Source organism: Galleria mellonella, unplaced genomic scaffold (genome assembly GCF_026898425.1).
Source record: "Galleria mellonella isolate WM207_F2 unplaced genomic scaffold, CSIRO_AGI_GalMel_v1 utg146, whole genome shotgun sequence".
In the NCBI taxonomy this organism is placed as follows: Eukaryota; Metazoa; Arthropoda; class Insecta; order Lepidoptera; family Pyralidae; genus Galleria; species Galleria mellonella.
In genome coordinates, this window is record NW_026441999.1 from 8,353,333 (window position 1) to 8,366,389 (window position 13,057).

At 34.3% G+C, this 13,057-nt stretch overlaps 1 protein-coding gene across 3 annotated transcripts in view; it reads left to right on the top strand.

The window, feature by feature from the left end:
• The window catches only part of LOC113510906 (nephrin), a 328,760-nt gene that overhangs the window by 290,463 nt on the left and 25,240 nt on the right, over positions 1 to 13,057 (top strand). For all 3 annotated transcript variants that reach the window (XM_052891906.1, XM_052891905.1, XM_052891904.1), the window contains exons 12-16: positions 5,608 to 5,744; positions 6,050 to 6,203; positions 7,845 to 7,982; positions 8,746 to 8,910; positions 11,049 to 11,207. In XM_052891906.1, coding sequence (XP_052747866.1) covers positions 5,608 to 5,744; positions 6,050 to 6,203; positions 7,845 to 7,982; positions 8,746 to 8,910; positions 11,049 to 11,207 — 753 coding nt within the window. The remainder of the gene's footprint in view (positions 1 to 5,607; positions 5,745 to 6,049; positions 6,204 to 7,844; positions 7,983 to 8,745; positions 8,911 to 11,048; positions 11,208 to 13,057) is intronic.

The window sequence follows — 13,057 nt, forward strand, 5'->3', positions numbered from 1 at the left end:
AACATGATAGAAAATACTGTGATACTAATGGTGGGCAGCTATGCATAATTTCACTGCCATATTTCAATGTACAAACCGAAACACACGCTACGCGTCTACGCGTCTACGCGTCTCGTATTGTTTCTTCCAAAACATTACATTAGAATATTAAGCGGAAACAAAAAAAAATGCATTTAAAAAACAATTAGGATCTTTTTTTAACAGAATTTAGTGAAAAATAATCAAAGTACTGTTTAAATTATTACAGAAACAACCTCTTAATGAAAACAGTATCAAATCTCAACATTTTATCAATTAATCGATTTTTTTTGTACACTTGCTACTATTGGAAGGATAAGCAAGCTGAAGTGGCAATGAGGAATTGTTCAATATGATGCCCACAGCCACTTTCTACCGTCGTACGGCTCGCCATCGACAGGGAGTGCATCCTCATGTCCTACAGCCTCAATGGTCGCGTACTGCTCGGTTTCAGAGATGTTTCCTCCCACGAACACTCAGGTTCCGGAATGAGAATGCCGAGGTTTTCCCAAGAGACTACAGCAATACTTCAAAAGGGGGGTAAAGAGGTTTCTTTAGGGTCGGCAACGCACGCGTAATACCTCTGGTATTGCAGGTGTTCATAGGCTACGATAACCAGTTACCATCAGGTGGGCCGTATACTTGTTTGCCACCTCAGTGGTATAAAAAATGAGCTGTTTATACATGAAGAAGGAAGGTTCTTGAGTAGCAACCCAGTGTAGTACAGATCACGCAGTGTAGGACTCCCCAAAAGGCTTATATTCAGCAGTGGACAGTTAAAAGCTGATATGATGAATTAACTTCTTACCATTAACTACACAAACCTTAATGTGGAAACAGTAAATTAAAAACACATGTTATTAGATACTATTATCACGTGAACGGTGATTGTAACACGCGCGTGATACGAATATCACTTGACATGGAACTAATACTGTAAAAGCAATTAATTGAAATATTTTGTTTAAACAGTATGTCTGTCAATATTTCAATGTATTCTCTAATGCTTGTTTTCGCGTTGGAAACTAAATAATTCTTTCCACTTCTAGCAACTGCGTTAGATTAGAACTACAACTAGAAATTGTTGTGATGGAATAATTTTTCCTCCAATACGTAACTAAGTTACCAAAAGAGAAATAAGCTAAACTATTTACTTAACTATAATATTATATATATATAATCAGTCAGGCTGGTGCTCGCGTCACATTCACTCACGACTAAGGATCACGAATTGATTCCGAATCTAGTCGAGTTTTTTCGATCTAATTACACGTAAGTTAAACCGGTAGTTATGAAATTAAAATAATATAACCTCCTACTATTAAGTACATAAACTTTAATTAAGAAAGAGCAAATTAGAAACACATGTTATCGGATAGTGTTGTCGCATAGATTCTGATTGTACCGCATAGATGATACGAATATCATGTGACATGGAACTTATATTGATACTATTTATTTAATACCATTATTATTTATGTACACAGAATGTCTGTCAGGAATTTGAGAAATAGAATAGAATAAATGTTCATTGAGAGGTGTACATTATAATAAGTCAAAAAATTTTCATTGCGTCTTAAATGAAATTTACATAGCCTACCCATACATCAAGCATACAATATAATTATATGACATAGATACATTCTAAAGTCCCTTTTTTGTTAGTAGTTAAAAAAAATCCTTTCCTTTTCTAGCAACTACATTTTGTAACCGGTTACGAAATAATTACAAAGGAAGAATTATTTCCACATGTATATAAGTAAGTTTTTTTTACCCAACTCAGAATGGTAAACAAGCCAACGACATGAGCAGTACCATGGAGATAACATAGTACACTGTTTCGCCCATGATATCCCCCATGCGTTGCGATTCCTGAGGACTCAGGTGTTAATCCTCTGTACCCTGTAAATTCACGCCATATCCCACCCTTCAAACTGAAACACAGCCATGCAAACACAACTGCTTCACGCTAAAAACACGAATGGGACAGAAGTATTCAAGCATACGACTTTTGTACAAAATCTCCATCTGTTAAATAACCAAAAAGGAATACAGTAAACTATTTATCTAATAATATAACCTCCCGCCGTTAAACACATAAACCTTAATGTAGAAAGAGCAAATTACAAACACATGTTATCGGATAGCAGTGTCGCGTGAATGCTGATTGTAGCGCGAACGTGATACGAATATCACGTGACATGGAACTGATACCGTAAACGGTATTTATTGGGTAATGCCGCCGTGATTTCGGTACGCGGGACGTAGGTACGTCAAGAATTTTATAACGTCCACAAATCGTGTTTTGCTACAGTTTTATTATTTTGATGCAGTGTAGGGTTGCCACGCGGCCTAGTTTCCATGGATTTGTTCTCATACAGAAATCAGTATCTGCATCTACACTAATATTATAAAGAGTAAAGATTTGTATCTTTGTATGTATGTAAAAAATTCTTTCACCATTATAAAACTACATTCACCCTAAATAACATAGGCTATATTTATTGCTGTAAAAGATTAGGGATCCTCACTAAAACTTTAATAACACAACTCGAGGTGTAAAAAATGTTATAAAATATGTTTGGTCGCGTGCGCTGCGTAAACTATTGGTGATAGAACAAAAGTATGTTCTACAATATTGAAGATAATATCAATAACTACAAAAAACTTTGCGATACTATATGTCACAGTAACCACTTTTTAAAATGTCGTAAAAATGTCCACCCATGCGAAGCCGGGACGGGCCACTAGTAATATATATATTTATTATTATATTTAATATAAATAAATAAGGAGAAAAGGGATTATCAGTAATGCTTAGTAATAAGGGGGGAAAGGGATTGTTAGTAATGCGGACTATCAGACCCATTGCTATTAGGTCGACCTCCACGTGGTCCCCCCTGGAAACTGTCGTGCTGAATTCCAGCTGTATTCAACACGATGGACTAAAGGCTAAAGAACATAGGTTACTTTTTAATCAAGATTGGTGGACATATCCAGTTTACGCGAACAAACTTGCGGTGAAAGCTAATTTAGAGTAATATTAGAGGAAATATTTGATTGTTTGTTTATAATAGTTGCACTCAAAAACAACACAACCAAATTTAAAAATTATTTCACTTATAAAAAACAACGTTTTCAGCGAATAACGTAGGCTATAGATTATTTTCGAAAATTTTATTTACCCGTGCGAAGCTGGGTCAGAATACTAGTCTATTTATAAATACGAAAACTACATTTGAGAAACTCAAGGGCAGGCAACGGCCTTCATTTACCATATAATCTTCGTAAATTGAGTTTCGCCTGAGTTTAACACGATTATTTTCAAACCAGATAATTTATAATCTTAAGTGTTTATGGGTAACATTACTTATTATATTATTTATATTTTTTTATACAACTTAGAATGGCAAACAAGCTAACGGCCCACCTGATGGAAAGTGGTAACCGTCGCCTATAGACATGAGCAGTACCATGGACATAACAGAGTATACTGTTTCGCCCATGATACCCCCCATGCGTTGCCATTCCTGAGGACTCAGGTGTTATTCCTCTGTATCCAATAAATTCACGCCGTATCCCACCCTTCAAACCGAAACACAGTTATGCAAACACAACTGCTTCACGGTTGAAACACGAATGGGGCAGAGGTACCCAAGCAATCGACTTTTATACAGTCTCCCTCTGGTATATTCTTTGATGGTATAGCGGTTTAACATGGGGGATTGTTAGTAATGCGAACTACCAGCCCCCTTTGCTAGCAATATAGAGCATATTGCTAGCAATGGGGCTGGTAGGGTCGACCTCCACGTGGTATCCCCTGGGAATAATCGTGCCGAATCCCAAGTGTATACATCACGATGGGCTAACTGACCTGCCTCTTCATCTCACCTATCATCCAGTTGAAGGTTGATATAATGATAATGACGATGATGGTACGGGTAAATCATCAGCCATTAACTGTCCACTGCTGAATATAAGCCTCCCCAAAAAAATAAAAGGGGGGGGGGAATCCTCAGTTGTATACACAGATATATTAATAATATAGATTAGAAGGATGTCGCATAAAATATAGCGACAGAAATAAAGAAAATATATAAGCCTCCCTGTAAGGAAGATATTACCAGTAGTTGCCACGCTTAGCAGGCGAGTTGGCAACCGCAGTCAGGCTTTAGAGATGCTTTAAGAAGAATGCTGCTGCTCATACTTCGACCACTATGTTTTAAACTAAAATTTCATCCCAACCATCTGGACGAGTGGTGGTCTTCCACCGTGCGTTTTTCAAGGCACTTATTTCCACACACAACCACTCTTTGGAATCAACTTCCAGCTGCAGTATTTCCGAACAGATACGAAATCATGACCTTCAAGAAAAGAGCACATTCCTCTTTAAAAGGCCGGCAGCACACCTGCGATGCCGTTGGTGTTGTGGGTGACCATGGGCGGCGGTAGTCACTTACAAAAAAAAAACAAAAAAGTTCCCTTAGTCACCTCTTACGACACCTACGGGAAAGGAAGGGGTGGCCCATTCTTTGCCAGGAACAAATAAAACACTGTAATAGTTAAAATAGATTTGTAAAGGGTTTCAGTTTTTTTTTATGAATAAAAGGAAAAATAATTCATAGAGAAATCTGTGAGCTTACGTCATGATTCATGGTGCTCTTCGTAGCTATGGGCGACGATTTACACCTTTCATCAGGGGGGCGTTAGCTTGTTTACCATGCCAAATTGCATAAAAAATATGCCTACACTCGAATAACACGACCCTCTTTTCTGTGTCAGTAGGTCAAACAAACTCTATGAAATTCTATCTACAAACTAGAACCCACTCTAATTAATCAAACGCAAATATTCATATACATGGTATCCAATTATCCCCCTCAAGTAGGGTAGTTACGATCCATTATTTTAATTACTACCCTCCACTGCTATACCCCTTTCATATAAGCCAAATGTACATTTTGGGCATCCAGTTTAACACTAGTTAAATTTTGACCTTACACTTCCGGGTTTAATACTGTTAATCATATTATGATGACAAAAATGACGATCAAAGAAGGATCCTCGGAGTTAAAATTTTCTTTCTTTCTTTCTTCTTTAAATAGTGTCCTTTGTGAAGGAGATAATATTTTCAAAATGCATCCTTCCTCCCAATTTTCGTGCTACTTAGAATGGCAAAAAGACTAATGGTCCACCTGATGGAAAGCGGTGACTGTCACCCATAGACTTGAACAGCACTCTTGGTGCTGTTCATATCTATCGGTCTATAGATAACAGAATACTCTGTGAGTATTTTGTGGCGTCCATGGTACCATGTAGTCATGGTATCCCTCATGCATTGCTATTCTAAGATTATGACTTTATAATTTTACTGCCATAACCCACCCTTCAAACCGAAATAGAATCATGAGTACAGCTGCTCTGCGACAGAAATACGAGTGAGACAAAGGTACCCACGCAAACTACTTTTTTACATTCTCCCACTGGAATAGTGTGGGTAAATATGAAATCCAAATTAAACGAAATACCAACAACTTCCAATCAAAAATAAAATTTCTAAATGTATACTAAATATCTTACCTTTCACAGATCCACCATCAGCCCCCATGATCACTGGGTACATTCCTGGGACAACACTAGCAGCTGGTACTGTGCAAAAATTGTCCTGCATATCGAGTGGGGGCAATCCTCTGGCGACGCTCACCTGGTTTAAGAATGATAAAAAGGTTAGACTACGAAATTGTATTATATTTCAGTCTTTAGGAGTGATAACCCTTGAGGAACACGTTAGGACTGCATACTATGGTGTCCATTCTATTTCTATATGCAGCATTCACTGATTCCCATCAGGTGGCCAAGGCGTGACAAGCTTGTTTACTACTCTTCAAAGTGAGTTTGATGCTTAGTTTACATCATCTCTACTTTGCACAGTTTATATTAAATGATTAAATATAATATAAATAATCCTAACTCATTTTCATTATATTATTGTATATTCTAATTTATTTATATAATAAATTATTGCCAACAGATCCACGCAGTTACAAAAACTACGGACAAATCTGTATCGAGCGAGATTTCAATATTCACGAACGTCACCGACAATCAAGCTCAGTATCGATGCGAAGCAACAAACAGCGCCACAGAGATACCATTGTTCGAGACTGTCACACTGAATGTACATTGTAAGTATAAATACTAAGCTCATTAGCATATTTCATCACCGACACTAAGCTCAGTATTGATGTCAGACAACAGAGTTACTAGAGTATCATTCTTAATGGCTTTTGAACTAAATATACATTAAAATTACAAGAACTAAGCTCATTAGCATAATTCACGGCTAAAATCAAAATTTAGCATTCAATTACTTCTTTTTGTGAAAAATTCATTATGAAATTGAAGGCTGGTAAATAACAAAGCAATAGGTATTAATACAAAATAACAAATATCGCTACTAAATCAACGTTATTCGATACTGTAAGTATAAGCACTAAGCTCAATAATTTATATTGTGTTTGTTATTTATATTAACTATAGAGCTGGCATATATGCATAAGACTAGAAAATCAGATATGAAAGTGCATAAGACAAGATATTTTGTGTTAACTTTTAATATAACAGATTGATATAAAAATGTAAAATAAAATTTATATGTTAATACATACAAATTTACCTTTATGTGTGCGTTTTAAGCTTAGTATTTTGGCAGTATATTAATAATAAATCAGTACAAACTTTCCTCTATATTATTTATAAAGATTGAGCTTAGTACCTTATAGTAACTTTACAAATAAATTAAGCTTAATGAAACAGAAAATCAATATGAATATAATGATTTCAAAAGCCTTTCCGTCCTTTAAAGGACAGACAGATAAAATAACGTAATCAATAGTTATTTTTGATAAATGATTTAACAGAGTTGAGCGTGATTTAGTTTAATTGATAACGAAAATAAAGGACTCCCAGTCAAACTAATCCGTACATAATTTAAAATGTTCTCTATGAACATAAATAGCTATGTAAAGTTCAGAACCATGCCTAATCTCTTTTAAAAGTTCCATAAATTTTGAGCTTACTAACTAGTTCCAAGCTGCGAGTGGCTATTAATAAAGTACAGGCACGTGTAATATTTTCACATTTATATTACGTACTTTGTCACATTAAGTATTTATTTTTATTGGTTTAGAATTTGTTTAAAAACTCTCGGGAGTCGTCGAAGATATCAAAGTGACAAAGTTCTATTACCATATATCAGTATCTATGACCATAGGATGTGCACGTGAGGTAGGTCCTCGTCTAAGACTACAGTTGCTTTTTTTTTATATACAACTTAAAATGGCAAACAAGCTGATGGCCCACCTGATGGAAAGTGGTAACCGTCGACTATAGACATGAGCAGTACCATGGATATAACAGAGTATACTGTTTCGCCCATGATACCCCCTATGCGTTGTTATTCCTGAGGAATCAAATGTTATTCCTCTGTACCCTGTAAATTCACGCCATATCCCACCCTTCAAACCGAAACACAGCCATGCCACAGCTGCTTCACCGTAGAAATACGAATGGGACAGAGGTACCCAAGCAATCGACTTTTGTACAAAGTCTCCCTCTGGTATAAAATTTGCTAGTAAAATCTAATAATACTACAGTATGGAGTTTTTCAAAAAGGGTGTATTAAGGTTTTTTCAGTGTAGGCAACGCGCACGTTACACCCCTAATGTTGTAGGCGTCCATAGGCTACAATAACCATTTACCACCAGACGGGCTGTATGCTTGTTTGCCAACTGCGTGGTATAAAAAAATATATGTTTTTACAACAGTTGCTCCTGAAGCGGTGAAGGTGCGAGCTGAACCAGAAGAATTGAAACCAGGAATCGAAGCGACTCTCTACTGCGACGCTGCGTCTAGCAACCCACCAGCAACCTTAACGTGGTGGCGAGATGGAATACCAGTCCAAGGTTTGTACTTCATCAATAATATTGTCTTTGACCTGGATATAATAACAAGAATATTAATAATAGATTGTAAATATACCTTCCGAAAAGTTGACTCCGATAGGATTCGAATCCACATCTCTCTTTTATCCATAGTTACTTTTTATTGGCGTAACTCGGATCACGTTTATAATAAGAATATACCTTATACATATACATCCACATACAGTAGACATATGTTTCTATTATAGAAAGAAAAAAATTGATTGTTTGTTTGTTTTTAATGGATGAACTCAAAAACTACTCGATCTATTTAAAATATTCTTTCACCTATAGAAAACTACATTATCGACAGGTAACATAGACTATATTTTAATTTCAAAAATTCTATCTATCCGTATGAAACCGGGCCAATTCGCTAGTCTCTAGATAATTTAAAAATTACTTTTTCAAATTACTTTTAAGAGAAATAGGCTCTCAATTTATTTGTATTTTATACGTTTACACAATTGTGTCTCAAATTCTGAACCGATTTTTTTCTTCCTGTATTAATTTGTTAAGTTACAATACAAGAAACTACTTGTAGTTATGTACAAGTAATTTCTTATACTGTAAATTATCGAAAAATATTAAATTCAGAATGTGAGATCTGTATTCTACATTCTAAATTCAAATGTTTATCACAATTCATAACATCTCGCCTTTCATCGATGTCTTTTGTCACAATTAAAATTTTGACTTTTATAAACCACAATGTTCTTAATATTCCATTCTATTCTGCAACCAGGTCTCCCAATGCAACTGAAGAAAGGTCTTCATGGAGGAACAGTATCCACAATAGAATTGAAGCTGAACATCACCAAAGACTTGAACGGTGCAGTGTATACATGCCAGGCAATGAACGAAGTGTTGCAAAGGAGTGTTCACGATGCATTGGCGTTGAAAGTTTTATGTAAGTATTTGCCAAGTTTCACTACTATTTGTGTTAAGGCAGCGCTATCTAGTGTCAACAGTTTCTATGTCGCTTTCATTGTACGTGAAGGCCTCTGGCATAGCTTACTAGATAACAGATTTTCATACCCTTCGCAGCAAGAAGTAAATCAAATCCATTCTTAAATTGTCTGGACATGATTTTAGAATGCTAAATGAAAGATGAACAAAACAGATATACAATGCAAATTTGATTACATATATGTATCGAAAAGACCTGGAATAACCTATTATGATTACACTGACAGTGTTCTTTCTGAACAAAGACTCAAGAATCTCTGGAATCGATATATGTCAAACGAGTTATGAAAATGCAGGAAGCAGGATATATATTAGATAGAGGTTATAAAGATAGAGGTCTTTGACACTCGATTCTCTCTGCTTACACTGTAAAAGACATAAAGATAAATAGATAAACATGAACATTAAAAAATTAAGAAATTTAGGTTGTGGTTCGATTTTGGAATCCTCAGATCACAGTCGTACAATATCGGACTAAGCTGTAGCCATTTTACTGTTAAACCTACTGTTGTTACCGTGCCTGATCTAATCTAATCTGCAATGTCCCTGATGTCACATTTATAAACGACAGTTTTCACATTCAGTGAAATGGGTACAGATACTTTGTATCTCCCAGTAGTATAAAAAAAATATCACGGCTTCGCACTGATTCATACGAATCCGAAGCCGTTATGTTTGGATTTTTTTTTAATCATTAATATTAAATATCATTATTGATTTTTGTTCTGTAGCTCAATTCAATATTCAATTTTCTACATTATTTTCGGTAAATTTTGCTTGTTATTTTCTTTATTTTCATATAACTTCTAGGTAATCGTTTTATATTTTTCATTCTATATTTCCTATATTTCCGTATCTATTTCATCTTGTATTGTATTTAGCACAAGCTAATTTAGTTCATCTGATTGATTTCACAGAGATATTTATAAGTTTTTATTATGGAAAATAGCTATATTTTGTATAAGTATGGATTGTTAAATAATACGAAATCAAACCACTGTTTAATGTAAAAAAGATAGTATAAAATATTTTTATTCAAGTAAATTTAGAATTAAGCATTTTTGAATAGTAATTTTTTCATTACCGCCCATTCGGAACGCAATTTCAGTCAAGAAGAACGGACAAGAAACTCAGCTGTTGCTTTTGCAAGAAGTTTAATTTTATAAATAATGAATTTGTGTAAATACAAACTACTAAGCAGTATCAGATCATGAAATTTAAAATATATAGTATATAATTGAAACAAATAAACAAATGTAGCTACGTATAATCGTTTTTAGTATTGTTTTAAAGAAAATAATTTTGATAAAAATCTAAACAGTCGGGGTTAGTTCTATCTATAGAATATTATAGTGGGCACTGTGTGCTGTGCTGATTTTCCCCCAGACTGATTCATTGCTTATCAGGTCAATGAGTTAATCAGCGTTGAAGCTTGTCTAGTGCGTAATTTGCATACCAATAGTTCCTCCTACGAGAGATGCATTGTTTTCCTGCTGGGTATTTTTATAATATACTAGTTGACCCAATACACGTCGTTCAGACAAAAGCTATTGTATAAGAAAAAGATAATTTTTTTTTTTGCCTTTTTTCTGCATTTTTTCCCAATATTATTCTACCAATAAACCTCTTTCGGACTTCAACGAATATTTGGAAAAATTGCCAATTCGATACCGTCCTCGAGGTTTGCGTTTAACAGTACATTTAAGGATTCATTTTTATTTATATAGAAGATTCTGCGGAAATAATAATGAAAAAATAAGGCTGGAAGCCTTACAAGAAGGGATTTTTTTTCTTACAAAAAGGAGAAAATTCTCAGTTGACCTCAATTTCTTTTGTGTATATATCATATTATATTTTTGCCAATCGGAACCTATTCTGATAAGATTTACTGCATCAATTTTTAGTAAAATAAAATTTCAAATTTGAAACTTATTTGAATTAAACTTTGAACTTTTTTTATGTTTTCACTATTTGAAATCCAACCCAAACTCCTTCCATTCAAATCTTCAAATCTATTTATTTGTTTAAGCATTTTGAATATCAAACCTTTATGTACTTATTCTTAAACTCTTTTAACAGATGCGCCAATTTTTGATGAGACCACACCGGACACAACTGTGGGAGTAGAGAATGAACCACTCATCATTGTACTAAGAGCAGATGGAAACCCTGGCAGTATCACGTACACTTGGACCAAGGATGGGCTGCCTATCACTCAATCGTCATATAGCACTTCAAGTAAGTAACTTTTAATATCTTAATGTATATATACTCACATATTTATGACTAATATACGTCAAAGTAAGAGAATTATAGATACTGACCTCGTACGACCAGATCAAATGATAAAGGCTGTACTGATGGTACGATGCATCATAAAACCTCTTTTGCATTAAAACACAAACCTTTTACAAATCTAAGTAATTTGTTACATATTATTAATTTAAAAAATGTAGTTAAAAAGAAAAATACGTTATTTTTATTAAGTCTTTTTCGTCTAATAAAACTAGCTCTTAAAGTGTCTTATTTATAAGTAAGTATTGAAACTGACTAAAAAATACTGTTTGAATTATTTATTTTTCAAAAAACACCTTATCATAGGACCTCTCTCTCTCTCTCTCTCTCTCTATTCCTCTTTCTCTCTCTAATTTCGCCATATTAAAAATACTTATTTGTATAATATTTCAATCTTTATTGAATGGCATTGTGCATCGTTTTTTTAACATTTACCAAATTATGGTACATACTCGTAGTTGCGCGTCTATGTAACACATAATAAAATCATCCATTTGTTCGTGATTTAGTATTACAGTAATAAATAATCTGGTAATCTACACTACAATGATACCTATCTGAATGACTTTAAGAATCTTTTCAAAAGTCTTATTAACGCAGAAGGATCGTTTAAAGTATAATTAAAATATACTACGATGCCATTTAAGAGAATTTAAGACCGCACTTTTCAAGTGATCAAATTCATGAACACCAATTAAGTAAATCGCTGCAGATTAAAAATTATCGCCTATTTTTACATTACAGGCTTTATGTAGGATATTTAAGTATCTATTTCTCATGTTTTTATTCAAATTTACTTACTCTTTATGGATGAACTTATGAAATGTTCTTCGTTGATAAATTGTATTAAGAAAGTGCCCACAAAGTGATTTATAAAGAAAGTTAGCCACGTAAATCAATTTTATTGATCAATTAAATTAAGTAGGTGTAATTTATTTACAGTCTTGCTTACAATTACAAATATAACAACAGTTTATTTTGTAGCAGTCTTACAAAACTTATAGTTTTAATTAAATTTATTATACACTAGCCGTTTCCCATGGCGTTGCCCGCTTCTAACTATGTAGTTCCCGTATATCATTACCATTTGAACTCTCCCTGAATTCTCTCTTCTATTGTATTATTTACTTAAATGATAATTACGTACCTAATACCTTCATAAAGTTTCAGCTAATTCAACTGATCGGTTATTTTATAGCATTTTATATGTGATTCTTTAAAACAGATCGAAATAAAACAAAAACTAAATGTTAAGTAAAGCAAACCGCAATGCACTAGTGAAAACCGCATTCAAATCGATTAAGCCGTTTCTGAGATTAGTGTGTACAAACGTATAAACAAACATCATACACATGGCCAAGGAGTGGAACTGTCTCCTTGCTTAGGTTTTCCTTTCAAATATAATGTGTACCAACTTAAGGCAAATGTGAACAGTGGGCCCACGAACCCCATCTTAGACCACATTATTGCTTTCCATCAGGTAAGATCGTGATCAATCGCCTGATCATTCAATAGTGACGTTCCATCAAAATGTCACATCACAAGCAATTATTTATAAAAAAAAAATCTAACACCAGTTTTTTTTTTTGTGCTATGTATTGAATTTGAGTTCCCAAGCACTTGCGTTTGCGCTTTTGGTGTACGCTCGCGTATGCCAAAGTTTGCAGCTGGTTGACTTATAATATGGATGATGGATCTGGGCTTCAACCTTTCTGATGCGGATTGATGGACGATGAGTTATCATGGTGAGAAAGTCTAACACCAGTTAAAAAATAAACAAACACCTTACATAA